The 11,166-nt window shown below is 40.9% G+C and overlaps 2 protein-coding genes across 4 annotated transcripts; both read right to left on the bottom strand.

Moving 5' to 3' along the window:
- Positions 1 to 2,202: 2,202 nt before the first annotated feature.
- Positions 2,203 to 6,726, bottom strand: LOC119028006 (sialic acid synthase-like). Of its 2 annotated transcripts, none has more exons than XM_037113466.1 (6): positions 6,443 to 6,726; positions 5,243 to 5,458; positions 5,064 to 5,163; positions 4,613 to 4,767; positions 3,412 to 3,678; positions 2,203 to 3,252 (listed from the first exon to the last, which is right to left on the bottom strand). In XM_037113466.1, exons 1-6 carry the CDS (start codon positions 6,572 to 6,574, stop codon positions 3,043 to 3,045), a joined length of 1,080 nt encoding a protein of 359 aa, XP_036969361.1. In that variant the 5' UTR covers positions 6,575 to 6,726; the 3' UTR covers positions 2,203 to 3,042. The 2 variants fall into 2 exon arrangements, with proteins under 2 accessions (XP_036969361.1, XP_036969367.1); XM_037113472.1 differs by lacking the exon at positions 6,443 to 6,726 and adding an exon at positions 5,828 to 5,945.
- A 481-nt stretch (positions 6,727 to 7,207) lies between these two features.
- Positions 7,208 to 11,047, bottom strand: LOC119017583 (sialic acid synthase-like). Of its 2 annotated transcripts, XM_037094324.1 has the most exons (5): positions 9,945 to 11,047; positions 9,458 to 9,530; positions 9,001 to 9,133; positions 8,798 to 8,917; positions 7,208 to 8,275 (listed from the first exon to the last, which is right to left on the bottom strand). In XM_037094324.1, the coding sequence occupies exons 3-5, from the start codon at positions 9,130 to 9,132 to the stop codon at positions 8,090 to 8,092; spliced, it is 438 nt and encodes a 145-aa protein (XP_036950219.1). In that variant the 5' UTR covers position 9,133; positions 9,458 to 9,530; positions 9,945 to 11,047; the 3' UTR covers positions 7,208 to 8,089. The 2 variants fall into 2 exon arrangements, with proteins under 2 accessions (XP_036950219.1, XP_036950227.1); XM_037094332.1 differs by lacking the exon at positions 9,458 to 9,530.
- Positions 11,048 to 11,166: the final 119 nt, after the last annotated feature.

Here is an 11,166-nt window from a genome sequence, read left to right as displayed (position 1 = left end):
TGCAATGTTCAACATGCTTCGTCAATGTTGGATAAATACTCTATATAAGTACTCTAGACATGAAACCCTCCTCTGCTTTGTATTCCTTACAGTGATATTAAAAGATTGTTACAGTACTTCCTCATAACACCACAAACATGTTCATTTTACATATTTGTTTCCCAAAAACATTCAGGTATACTCAGGTTTAAATCTGAATGTGTGTGTCTTTTTACTGTCTGTTTAACATAGATATTTTTTTTCTTTTTGAGACAAACGGATCTGATTCTCCTGTTTAGATAGCCATGAGAATATCAGTACGGTGCTCCGAAAGGGTTAAAGAAAACAACTTTTGTGTCACCATGTTGACCCTCCCATTTTTAAAAAAAATCTTTTCATAAATTAAGATTATGAAAATAATTTCTATAAAACTGACCCCAACGATTCATTATATTGCAGTGTTATAATGTTTTATTGTGTGTTTTCCGTGTATGAAAAGATTTGAATATAAACACCTGTGTGTAATCATAGTCCTCCTCGGTACAGCTTTTATTCCCAGACTCCAGACGTAGCCTGTCCTCTGCAGTGTCATTTCTAAATTCTTTTCTCGCTTTTATGGATCACGTGAGTGTCAGAAATGTGTGTGTACGAATGAGTGCGTTTAGAAGCAACTGTAAGAATCCATCGAATGCTTTTGTATTTCACTTGTATGCTTTACAAGTATGGAATCATATTCATGTACTACTTGAATTGTGTATTATACTGTAAAAAAAAACAAAAAAACAAACAACATATATCGTTCAACTCTGTATAAAGTGTTATATGATGAAATAAACTAAAACTTAAATTTTCAGTGTTGGTGATTGCAGTTGATGGTCAGGTGAGGAAGATCTGCTGCAGCAGACAGACGGATGATCTTGACTCCTGTAGCTGCTCTTTAACATGAATGGTTAAAGCAGAGTGTGACCTGTAATGCTGTACATCGTGTTGTATATTATATCTATTTTTAATCAGTAATAATAATTTTGGATCCATTTGGACCACGCTCCACTATCTTGAAAGTAAAAATCAAACTCACTACTAGTCTTATTTTATCATTATTGTGTAATTGTACAGACATTAAGACATTTTAAATCTAACAAACCACTTTAAAACATCAGCTCACATAACCTCATTGCACCAATCAGATTTGCAGTGTCATCTATCAGGATGTGATCTGCTTTAGTTCGACACAAGCCTCTTACAGACCATGACCAGCGTGATGCAACAGGGATTCACTGTACACCTGAGGACGACTGATAAAGGACACGGCTGCCTGCTTCTGTTTCAGGGCAACCGAGGATATTAACTCACCTAGCTGACAGTGCCTGTCTGCCAACCAACGGGCACGACGTGGCCTCAAGTAACCAACCACTGGGCCGAGCCAACACTCGGAGAGAACAACACCATGCAGGTGGAGATTCTCAGAATTGCAGGCTAAAGGAGCAGCTCCCTCCTCTTACATGTAACATTGTTTGTAGAAAAACATGGACATGGTCTCAATCAGCATGTACTAAGTATGGAGGTCAACATCAGAAATAAAAAAAATGGTGCAATAAATTATACCATTAAATGCCCCCAAAATAATATAAAAAACAAAGGCAGCCATTAATTAATATATGAAAGGTGACATAAACTGCTTTAGTTTGTCACTATCTATTTGTTTTTCCTCTTAATGTTTTCTTTTCACTTTTGAATTAATCTATTTACAAATGTATTCCTGGATTATTTTCTGTTTGCATGTCTTTTTATTTCCACAAACATATTAAAATACACACATTTATAAATAAATAAATGTGTTTATTGAGCTTTTTGTTTCTTTTGTCATTTCTGATTTTGGCATGTTCAGTCCTCCACAGTGTTGGAGAAGTTTAACAAACAGCTGGGGATGAAGTCTGATTTAAGGATGTATAAGCTCTGAAAGATGTATAAACTCTTGTTGCATTTTAGCAGAAATGAGTCTCTTCCTGTGAAGACTTTTAGGTTCTAAGATCACATTTGAGAATATTTTCAGCGTAGATGGTAAATGGCAGCAGTGTACAATGTGTATTATGTTATACTATGATATAGAGTACCACAGAAAGATACTGACTATATACCATTTATAGAATCTACTGTGACATTGCATGCTTAACTCAACACCAAAGTACTGCTGCTTAGAGACAGAAAACATCACGAGGGGAATATGGACAATATTTTATTTGGAGGCTTCATCTTTTCAGAACATCTTTGATTTCAACAGAGAACATGAATATCTTTCATCCTGAAAGCACAATTACAACCTGTTGGTGACAAACAGGAGTCTGATTTGTGACAATAACAGATTATTTGTGTGTGGGCACAAAGTAGTGTTTTTAAGAAAATGCATACACATGACTTCATGCATTTGATGCAGACAGTCTATGGAACTTCAAGTTTTATGCATCTGGCTCCAGAAAAAAAAATGTTATGAAGAGGCTGCGCCTGCCTGACACCACAAACATTGATTACTAAAGGCATCGTGGCACTGGGTGACAATCATAACAGCTCAGTGGTCCAAGATGAGTCCGCTGACTGTTTGGCAAGCAGGCTCTGTGATCTCACAGTTGTGTCTGCGGTGCAAAGAGTGTTGAGACAGTTAACAGTAACAACTGGACGTGTGCTGACCACAGAGCTGAAACTGCTGCTGAGCATCTTGTCAGATCATGGCAGGTTTATCCAAGAGCCTGTTTGCCAAAAACGTTAGTGTGTGAAGTTAAGGCGGCTTTTGGAACATTAATACATTAAAAATACTTTGGCAAAGGAGAACAAATGAGTAATTTGAGCAAAAATAATCATGTTTGAACAGCAGTTATACACTGAAACTCTCAGACCACTTCATGTCCAATTATGCAACAAGTTCTGATCTTCCTTGGCTTCCTTGACCAGGACCCTCCTGCCTGTGTCACATTATGTTTCATCGTAATTATCCCCAAAGGAGTCGATTTAATCTCCTCTGACATTAAGTACCTTTTTCACGACTCATTTCCAAACTCTCCGCCCTCCTCAACATTTGGCCTTCTTGCCGTAGCTGTCCACCACCTCCGGCGTGACACTCTCATCCTCCTCCACGTCCTCCATCACCTTCTTGCCGACCAGCTGGAAGATGTCCTCGGCAAAGACGCCCATGGGCTCGGCCACCTTTACTGTCAGCATGTCCAGAGTCAGGACCGTCCCTTTGGGGATCTTGACCTTGGCCACCACCGACTTACCGAGCTGGAAGAGAAAGACGGAAGGGACTGACGTTATTATCGTTCTTGTAGCTCAAAGTTGAAACAAACGACTGCCTTTCTAAACACTGAAATGTCACTCCAGCGAGATAAAAACATACATTTTTAACATTTTGTGTATTTTCTGGTGGGGTGGATATCTCACCTTATCATGGCACGGCTTCTCACAGGGTAACATCTGCTTGATGCCGCTCCCCAGCGCCCTCTCCACCAGGCGGATGGAGCGAACCAGCTCGGTCAGCTCAGAGGGCTCCAGCGAGGCCGAGTGGTCACTTCCTTTCCACGTCTTGTCCAAGGTCACATGACGCTCAATGACCTTTGCCCCCAAAGCAACAGCAGCAACTGAAATATTGATCCCAGACTCGTGGCCGGAATACCCGATGGGAATATCTGGAAATTCCTTCTGGTATTCCTGTAGTTGACAAGCGGGAGGGATAAGTGTTACCGTTAAAAGGACCAGTTTGACATTTTGGGTAATATGCTTGTTTGCTTTCTCGCTCAGCGTTAGAGACGACCGCCATATTTGATTTGAGACAGCTGCTGGTTAGTTTAGCCTCACATAAAAACGGGATATAGCCTGTCTCTGTCTGATGTGAGGAAATCCTGGCGATGGGATGATGATACATTTTACAGTACAGCACATTCACTCAAATACGACTGTGCTCAAGTGCAATTCTGAGGTCATAGTATTTCCATTTTTTTGCTGTTTTATACTTTATACTACTCAACTAAATTTTGGAGGCAACTTTCATACTTCCGACTCAACACTACATATTTCAACAACTTTAGTACAAGTTACTTTGCAGTTTGCCATTTGAGCAAAAGTAGAGCATTTCCAAATGGATTACTTTCATCAGCAATCTGAAAATAAACACAGATTCCAACAATTGGAAAAATTCTGAGTATCGGATTCGATAATTGGATGATAGTATATGCATACATCTGTATAAATGGATATGGATTTAATCTTAATTGTCCTTTTAATACTCATTTTACATTTATTGACAATACATGGCTTTTGATACTTAATACTTAATTTGTAATATCAGATACTGAGGCCTTAACTCAAGTGCTATTTGTCCTCCTATTTTACTAAAGTAATATATCAACACATTACCTTTACTTTTACTCAAGTATGACTTCCCGTACTTTTTACATCACATGGACATTCAACAAAACAGGAGGTTTAATCTTTAATCTAACACCATTTTAGGTGCAATGCACAAAGTGCAACAAAACATGTATGTATGGATCCCTTGAAAACTCAGCTCGGTTATGACATCAATAAACATCGACTGTATTCTAATCCAACCCCTCTGTTACACTCTTTCATGTATTCCTCTCACCGTTATCACTCTGAGGTTGACATCCTCAGCTTCCAGAGGGTAGGCGCTGGTGCACTGCAGGATGGCAAAGTTCTGGTTGTGCTCCTTCACCGTTTTGTAGACCCGACGCATCGTCTCCATGGACTGCATCCCGCTGGACACCACCATGGGACGTCCTGACACAGACAACAGCCTGATAAACATCATCTCTGACATGGGCAGAGGACTAAATGCAACGCTGCTCTTCACCCCTAATGAGTCCCTGTTGATCATAACGACCACACAGACCAGACTGACCTGCTGATGAAATCTTTGACCTCACTTCACCTGTTTCAACTGAGGGCAAACACATTCGAGCCCTTGTTCTTCTTTTGTTCACTGCACATTAGTATGTGTTTTGTACACTTTGCATATTCCTGTATCACTGTGTTAAAGTTTGTACTACTTTATTACTTTACTTGTCTACTCCCACCTTTCTTGGCAGTCTTCTCCAGGTAGGGGAAGTTGTTGGTATCTCCAGAGCCCACTTTGAAAAAAGGCACATTGAGCTCATGGAGGAACTCCACTGCCATCTGCAGACAGAAGAAGTTCAGGTTAAAGTTAAACCCGATACGAAAACCATTAAGCCTTCATCGGAAGTCTTTCTCTTACCTCATCCATGCCCGAGGCGGTGAAGAAGATCCCCACCTCCTCGGCATATTTCTGCAGCTCCCTGTACTGCTCATGGCTGAACTCCAGATGGCGCTTGTGTTCCCCGTAGGTTTTGCCCCAGGAGTGTTTGGAGGTGTAGGGGCGCGCCAGAGCTCGCTTGTTGAATTTGTACTCTAATTCACTCTTCTGGAATTTGGCACAATCAGCGCCACAGTCCTGTGAAGGAGAAGATACGTGAGTTTGGACGAAGATGGGAGGCTCGGAAAACATATTGAGCAGTAATGATTCATTCTATGATTTATTCTAGAGGTCACTACCTAAGGCACCGGTATGGACCATAAGCCTCTGCAGCTGACACATACATAGTGAAGTCAGATCAAATGATTACTGTCTCTTGTGTAGCCCCGAGGTATAACATCCCGCAGTTTTCTATGATCACACGTGGTTTCACATCACAAGACACAGTCAACAGTCCGGTACACGCTACTCGGTTTATCGGGGTGAAATTAAGCGTCAAGAGTTCGTTTTGCTGAAAGTGAAACCTTCTCCTGTCGCAGTCGGAACAACCACACATTAGCCACTTACAGTTCCATTCCCCATTCCCTGCCTCTATCACACACATTAGCCTGCCACCTGTAACAGCAGATTATTTGATTCGCCCCTTCCGGTTACCAGTGTGAAAAAAAAAAACACAAATTCACTGGTCGCACTGTCTCATATTTCGGTCGCCATCTGGAGCCCTGTGCACATATGTCTATGTCTTCCTTGATGTCTGCGGGGTAGTTGAACTAAATAGTGTGTCTTCGGGAGTGATACAGTGTCCTATAACGGCCACTATGTGCCAGGCATGAATTAGCACACCAAACTCCACTCACAAATCTGGCAATTTAATATTGGACAACATACCTGAAAATCTTTTTACAAAAATCGTACGGAACCTATTGCATGTTAACAAGCAGCTCATATCCGAACTGCTAGTTCAGGCATTATGACCGATAAACACACAGTAGCTCAGTGTATAATTCATTCAGAGTAACGATTCAGAAGAGGGCGGTGCGACGACCAGAATGTTAAACTGGCACATTTTTAAATTAAGTTCTGAGCACAATCTTTCCTGCGCGAGTGTACAGATTTTTTAAAAAAAATGAAAAGCTTACTTATTCACGTTGAGAATAAAGCCACACGTGTCAAGTTTATTACCTTTGCCATTTTGATCATTTTCTTGGCAATCTCAATGTCTCCCTGGTGGTTTTGTCCAATTTCGGCAATGATGAAGCACGGATGGTTCCCTCCGATCATTCGACCGGGACACAGCTCAAACTTTAGAGGCATGTTTAACAAAGAAAAGGAAACAAGTAACCCTTGGAAAATGTTATTAATTTGCAGAGGAGTGGACGGAGGGGCAGCGGTGACTTGTGCCTGGAGAAGCCGACCGGAACCGTTAACGTGCTGAGCAACCAGGATGTGCACGGACTTCCGGTTTGTAGTTCAACGTAATAGCCGGATGCACTTAAAAAATAAAAGCATAAAACTTCAGCGAATGTTTGACAGGTGGACGAAGGAGTGGGTGTAGAAAAGACACTTCACCACGTGGCTTCAAAATGCAACCCAAAAATTAAATGAAATAAGATCATAAAAACAAATGGGTAAAAAATAATGATAATGAAAAATGTAAAAGTCAGAAAACCAAAAATGGCCCTGGATGGGCACCCTAGAGTGCACCCCACCACCTTAAGTCTGCTGGAAGGGCAACCTAAAGGGCACTTTAGCATGTTTTATCCACCACAGGGACATCCAAGAGGGCATGTTTGCTGCACTTTTTTGAACATGGCAGCACCAGGGGAGATGATCCACATTTGGTCTGCTGGAACCTGGTCAACCTGAGCCACACCTGTGAACTATCCACCACTATCATATTTGTCACTGCGAACTGCGAAATTGAGACAAAAATACAAAAACAAAAGGCTTTTTCCACTCTTTAATTTACAAGATTAACATTTGAGAAGCACTGATTACTATTTAAGTGCCACATGTGGCTCCAAGAACAGAAGAATATAATCCTCATTATCATTCCCCACAAATACAAGTACTGTATATAATTACAGTGCAAACTATTTCAATACATATGTAACCAAACATCCCACTTTTTTATGATTAACTGCTTGGAAAATCAGGCAGGGACAGATCACTGTACACGGAGACAGATACTACTTTAACAAGCCTGCCACAGGGCATTTCTTAATTTTGACAGTGGCACACAGTAAGCAAACAGTGCAGGGATGCAAACACAGTTGACTTTACCTGTTAATATTTGCATGCATCTGCATTACAGCTGTGATGTGTGAATGGGGGATAGGGCTCAGAGGGGCCATGCGTCACTGAAATGACAGTGTTGGATGATATATAAGTTGATGATTTATAACTTTTGACATCACATCATGGAGAATCCACATTGGGCTTCACATCCCACATATGTCATGCCGGAAGCCACACCCTGCAATTACAGGCTGTTGTAACATTTCTCACCAACATACCCTCCTCAGATTATCGTCATGTGGAGTTATTTTAAGACCTATTCACATCTGTTCATCCTCAGTGTAATTTAGCTTTCTCTAACTGCCTTTTTCTCCCCTCTCGCCTTTCTCTTTCACTCCAACATGGGGGCTTCAAACTTCTGTTCCTCCCTTTTTATTGCGTCTCATTTTCTTTTCTGTACCTCATTCTGTTCACACACTGCAACAGTCTGTTCTCCTAATACCGGTCTGCCTCTCTCCGTCTCTCATTGCTTTCTTTCCTTCTCTCTCCCTCTCCATCCGCCTCCATCTCCCAACCTTCGTTGAGGATGCTTTATTCTATCATGTCCACCAAGATGCTGTCATCATCCTCCACGTCCGTTCTCATCTTCTTGCCCACCAGCTTCTGCATGTCCTCTGGAGGGATGCCCTTTGGCTCGCCAACCTTCACTGCTAACATGTCCAGGCTCAGCACCGTGCCTTTCAGGATGGCTCCCTTAGCCACCACCGACTTACCCAACTGGAGCAAAAAACAAATAAATAAATAAATAAGAGAGAGAAGAAAGAAACAAAATCAGGTATTAGCTGCATCTGCCCGGACTGGGAGCTCAGAGCACCGGGGTTGTGTTGGTAGTGAAGTAGCTAGGGGCTAGCTGGTTAGCAAGCTGAAACTTCAAATCCTGTTTATCATTTTGTGATGGTGGTTAGTGTGCACATGCAGAAAACAGCAGTTGAGAAACAATAACTTTATTCAACTATTCAACTTTATTCACAACAGCACCTTTAAAAACAGAGCTACAACATGCTTTGGCATGCAAAGCAACGTCAGGAAACTCAGGAAGACAAAGAAACAGAATAAGCGCGTTTAAGGGACAGTGAGAATGAAACACTCCTCCCCAGAGACACAGCATAAATGGCTTTCAAGGAGCTTGTAAATTTTTACAATCATACAAGATAACAACTGGATCCCTATCTCATGGAGGTAAACTCGACAACCAGACAATGACTGGCTTGTGATATGATGAGAATGAGTCAAACCGACCTTATCGTGGCAGTTCTTCTCGCAGGAGTGCTTTGAGTTGTACGGGCGTTCCAAGGCTTTCTTGCTGAATTTGAACTCTAATTCGCTCTTCTGGAATTTGGCACAATCAGCACCACAGTCCTGAGAAGACAGGAGATGAGAGGGGCAGAAGAGAAGCAAAGTGCAAAGTGATATTTTGGCACAGTTTCACCTCCTTTATTTACCTTTGCCATCTTGATCATTTTCTTAGCAATCTCAATGTCTCCCTGATGGTTCTGACCGATTTCAGCAATGATGAAGCATGGATGGGAGTCCCCGATCATCCTACCGGGACAGAGTTCAAACTGCAGAGGCATTCTGGAGATGGAGAACGTTCGGTGTTGAGTGAATTGTAAGAGCAGGAGTTAGGAGACGTCAGATAGATGTAAGCAAATGAGCAGGAATGAGGAATGGCAGAATGTCAGGCGATGCCTTTTATAGTAAGCTTGAGGGATCCCGCTGCTCTTTTCAGGTTCAGGTACACACACCCAATTTCTTGGTAAACAAGGATTATCCACCGAAAGGATTGCAGTTCTCACACTCTGCCATTTAGAGATCACGAACAAAAACTTAAAGGGATAGTTCGGGTTTTTTGAAGTGGGGTCATATAAATTACATATCTATAGTCAATCTGTTCCCTACCGTAATCACCGGTCAGCACAGCCTCAGTTTGGAGAAGTAGAGAGCCGCTCCAGCCCAGATGCTCAGCTTTGTACTGCAGTGAACGGGGTCCAGAGAAAAAGCAAAATAAACCACCTAAAACAAGGCTCACCTTAAAAAATCTATAACAGTTCAAGTGTACATTGTAAAGCGAAAATTCACACCGCTTTACATCACCGTCAGACCGCCCTTTCTTTTGGCACTACATTCTCTCAACCGTAGAACCTCTGTATCCCTACGCAGTTGCGCTAATGCGGAGGGATACGGACGTTTGACAGTTGAACCTAACTATCCCTTTAAACCTAAAACATTTCAGTGGCCCATTCCATCGTCTCGTCCTGGGGTTTGTAGGTGAACCGAATGGCATTTGACAACAGGAAGAGTGGCATGAAAATAATGCCAAGGCAAACAGGCACATATCTGCAAATTTCTCCCAGGAGGGAATCAATAAATGAACAGATTATCTTACCTGGTAGATACCTTTCAGCGGGTGACTCAGCTCATTGCTCAACACCAAAGAGCTCTGTTTTTATTTTGTTGGAGATTCAAATATTTCCCAAGATATGAATATGGCACTTCTGAGGGACTGTGTATAAATGAATGCATGATCTTCTGGAATATTAAATGTTTGATATCAAACAAAAACAACTCCCAAAACAGCAACAACAGAATATACAGTATACAGGTACAGAAAATATGCATCATAGTGTAACACACTGAGGGACATCAAAACCATATACATTTACATGTGTTTAAATATACAAATATATATTATACATATCAAACAGGAGTGTTGTCATGGGGTGACAGCCTTCCGTCTTACAAAAACATAAGTAAATTGTCCTTTACGTATCGTGTTTTTCTTTTTCTTTTGTCTTTTAAGTTAAACTTTGTATTAATTCTATTTATGTTCTAATTTAATAAAAACAATGTTTCTATTATATTTATTAATGTTTTTTTTTTAAAATCAATTAATGCCTTGATTTAAATTGCCTCATGGTTTGTGGATTCAGTCACATATTAAACTATTTTAGTATTATGTCTTTAATTATTTATGATTTTGCAAGTTTCAGTCTTCCATCATGTGGCACGGCATCTCATTTTCTCCACTGGAAGAACACCCTTAGAGGGTTTGTTGTGATTTATCTACCATGTGTGCATATTAGAGAGCACTTTTGTTTTTTTTAAATCGGGATACCAGGGTGATTTTGCACATTTTTTGCATAACCTTATTATGATGTAATGTTTTGTGTAGGTAAATTAGTTTTGGTCTCTCCCTTTCTTTCCAAGACTGATTTTGGCCATTTGTAGAACATCCAAACAAGCGTCAACATAATTTCTCCCTCAGTTTTCTGCAGCAAAACTGTTTTCTCAGAATTACAAGAAAACAAGAATAATGAAAGCACTGTGAAACCAAGACAAGAAACTGAAAAAAAAGCGTAACTAATTTTTCAAGGGAACTGCAGTCAGTTGATGATTCACTGTGGGTAAATGACTTGATAGAAAATTGGCACAGCTATAATCAAATCACCGGACACTACCCAGCAGCAAAAAGCAACACTAGGCTCAGAGCTGTGTCGGTTGGGGAGGTACTCTGCCTCCTTGTGAACTCAAATCAATTAAGATAAGGATAAGAAACATTTCAGTTAATTGATTGCAGCCATATTCCTCAACCACAGAGAAGAATGACA

Source organism: Acanthopagrus latus, chromosome 1 (assembly GCF_904848185.1).
Source record: "Acanthopagrus latus isolate v.2019 chromosome 1, fAcaLat1.1, whole genome shotgun sequence".
Lineage (NCBI taxonomy): Eukaryota > Metazoa > Chordata > Actinopteri > Spariformes > Sparidae > Acanthopagrus > Acanthopagrus latus.
Note: the sequence above shows the minus strand (reverse complement) of the source record. Positions and strands in the feature narration are given on the sequence as shown.

What these genes read in the sequence shown, in the direction of transcription:
- LOC119028006 (XM_037113466.1), bottom strand. Translation starts at nt 6,574, where the DNA reads ATGCCTCTAAAGTTTGAGCTGTGTCCCGGTCGAATGATCGGAGGGAAC. An exon ending in CCGCCTCGGGCATGGATGAG is followed by an intron (nt 5,164 to 5,242) that starts GTAAGAGAAAGA and finishes TTCTGTCTGCAG; the next exon opens with ATGGCAGTGGAGTTCCTCCA. An exon ending in GGAGAAGACTGCCAAGAAAG is followed by an intron (nt 4,768 to 5,063) that starts GTGGGAGTAGAC and finishes TGTCTGTGTCAG; the next exon opens with GACGTCCCATGGTGGTGTCC.
- LOC119017583 (XM_037094324.1), bottom strand. Translation starts at nt 9,132, where the DNA reads ATGCCTCTGCAGTTTGAACTCTGTCCCGGTAGGATGATCGGGGACTCC. An exon ending in AAATGATCAAGATGGCAAAG is followed by an intron (nt 8,918 to 9,000) that starts GTAAATAAAGGA and finishes CTGTCTTCTCAG; the next exon opens with GACTGTGGTGCTGATTGTGC. An exon ending in AGAAGAACTGCCACGATAAG is followed by an intron (nt 8,276 to 8,797) that starts GTCGGTTTGACT and finishes TTTTTGCTCCAG; the next exon opens with TTGGGTAAGTCGGTGGTGGC.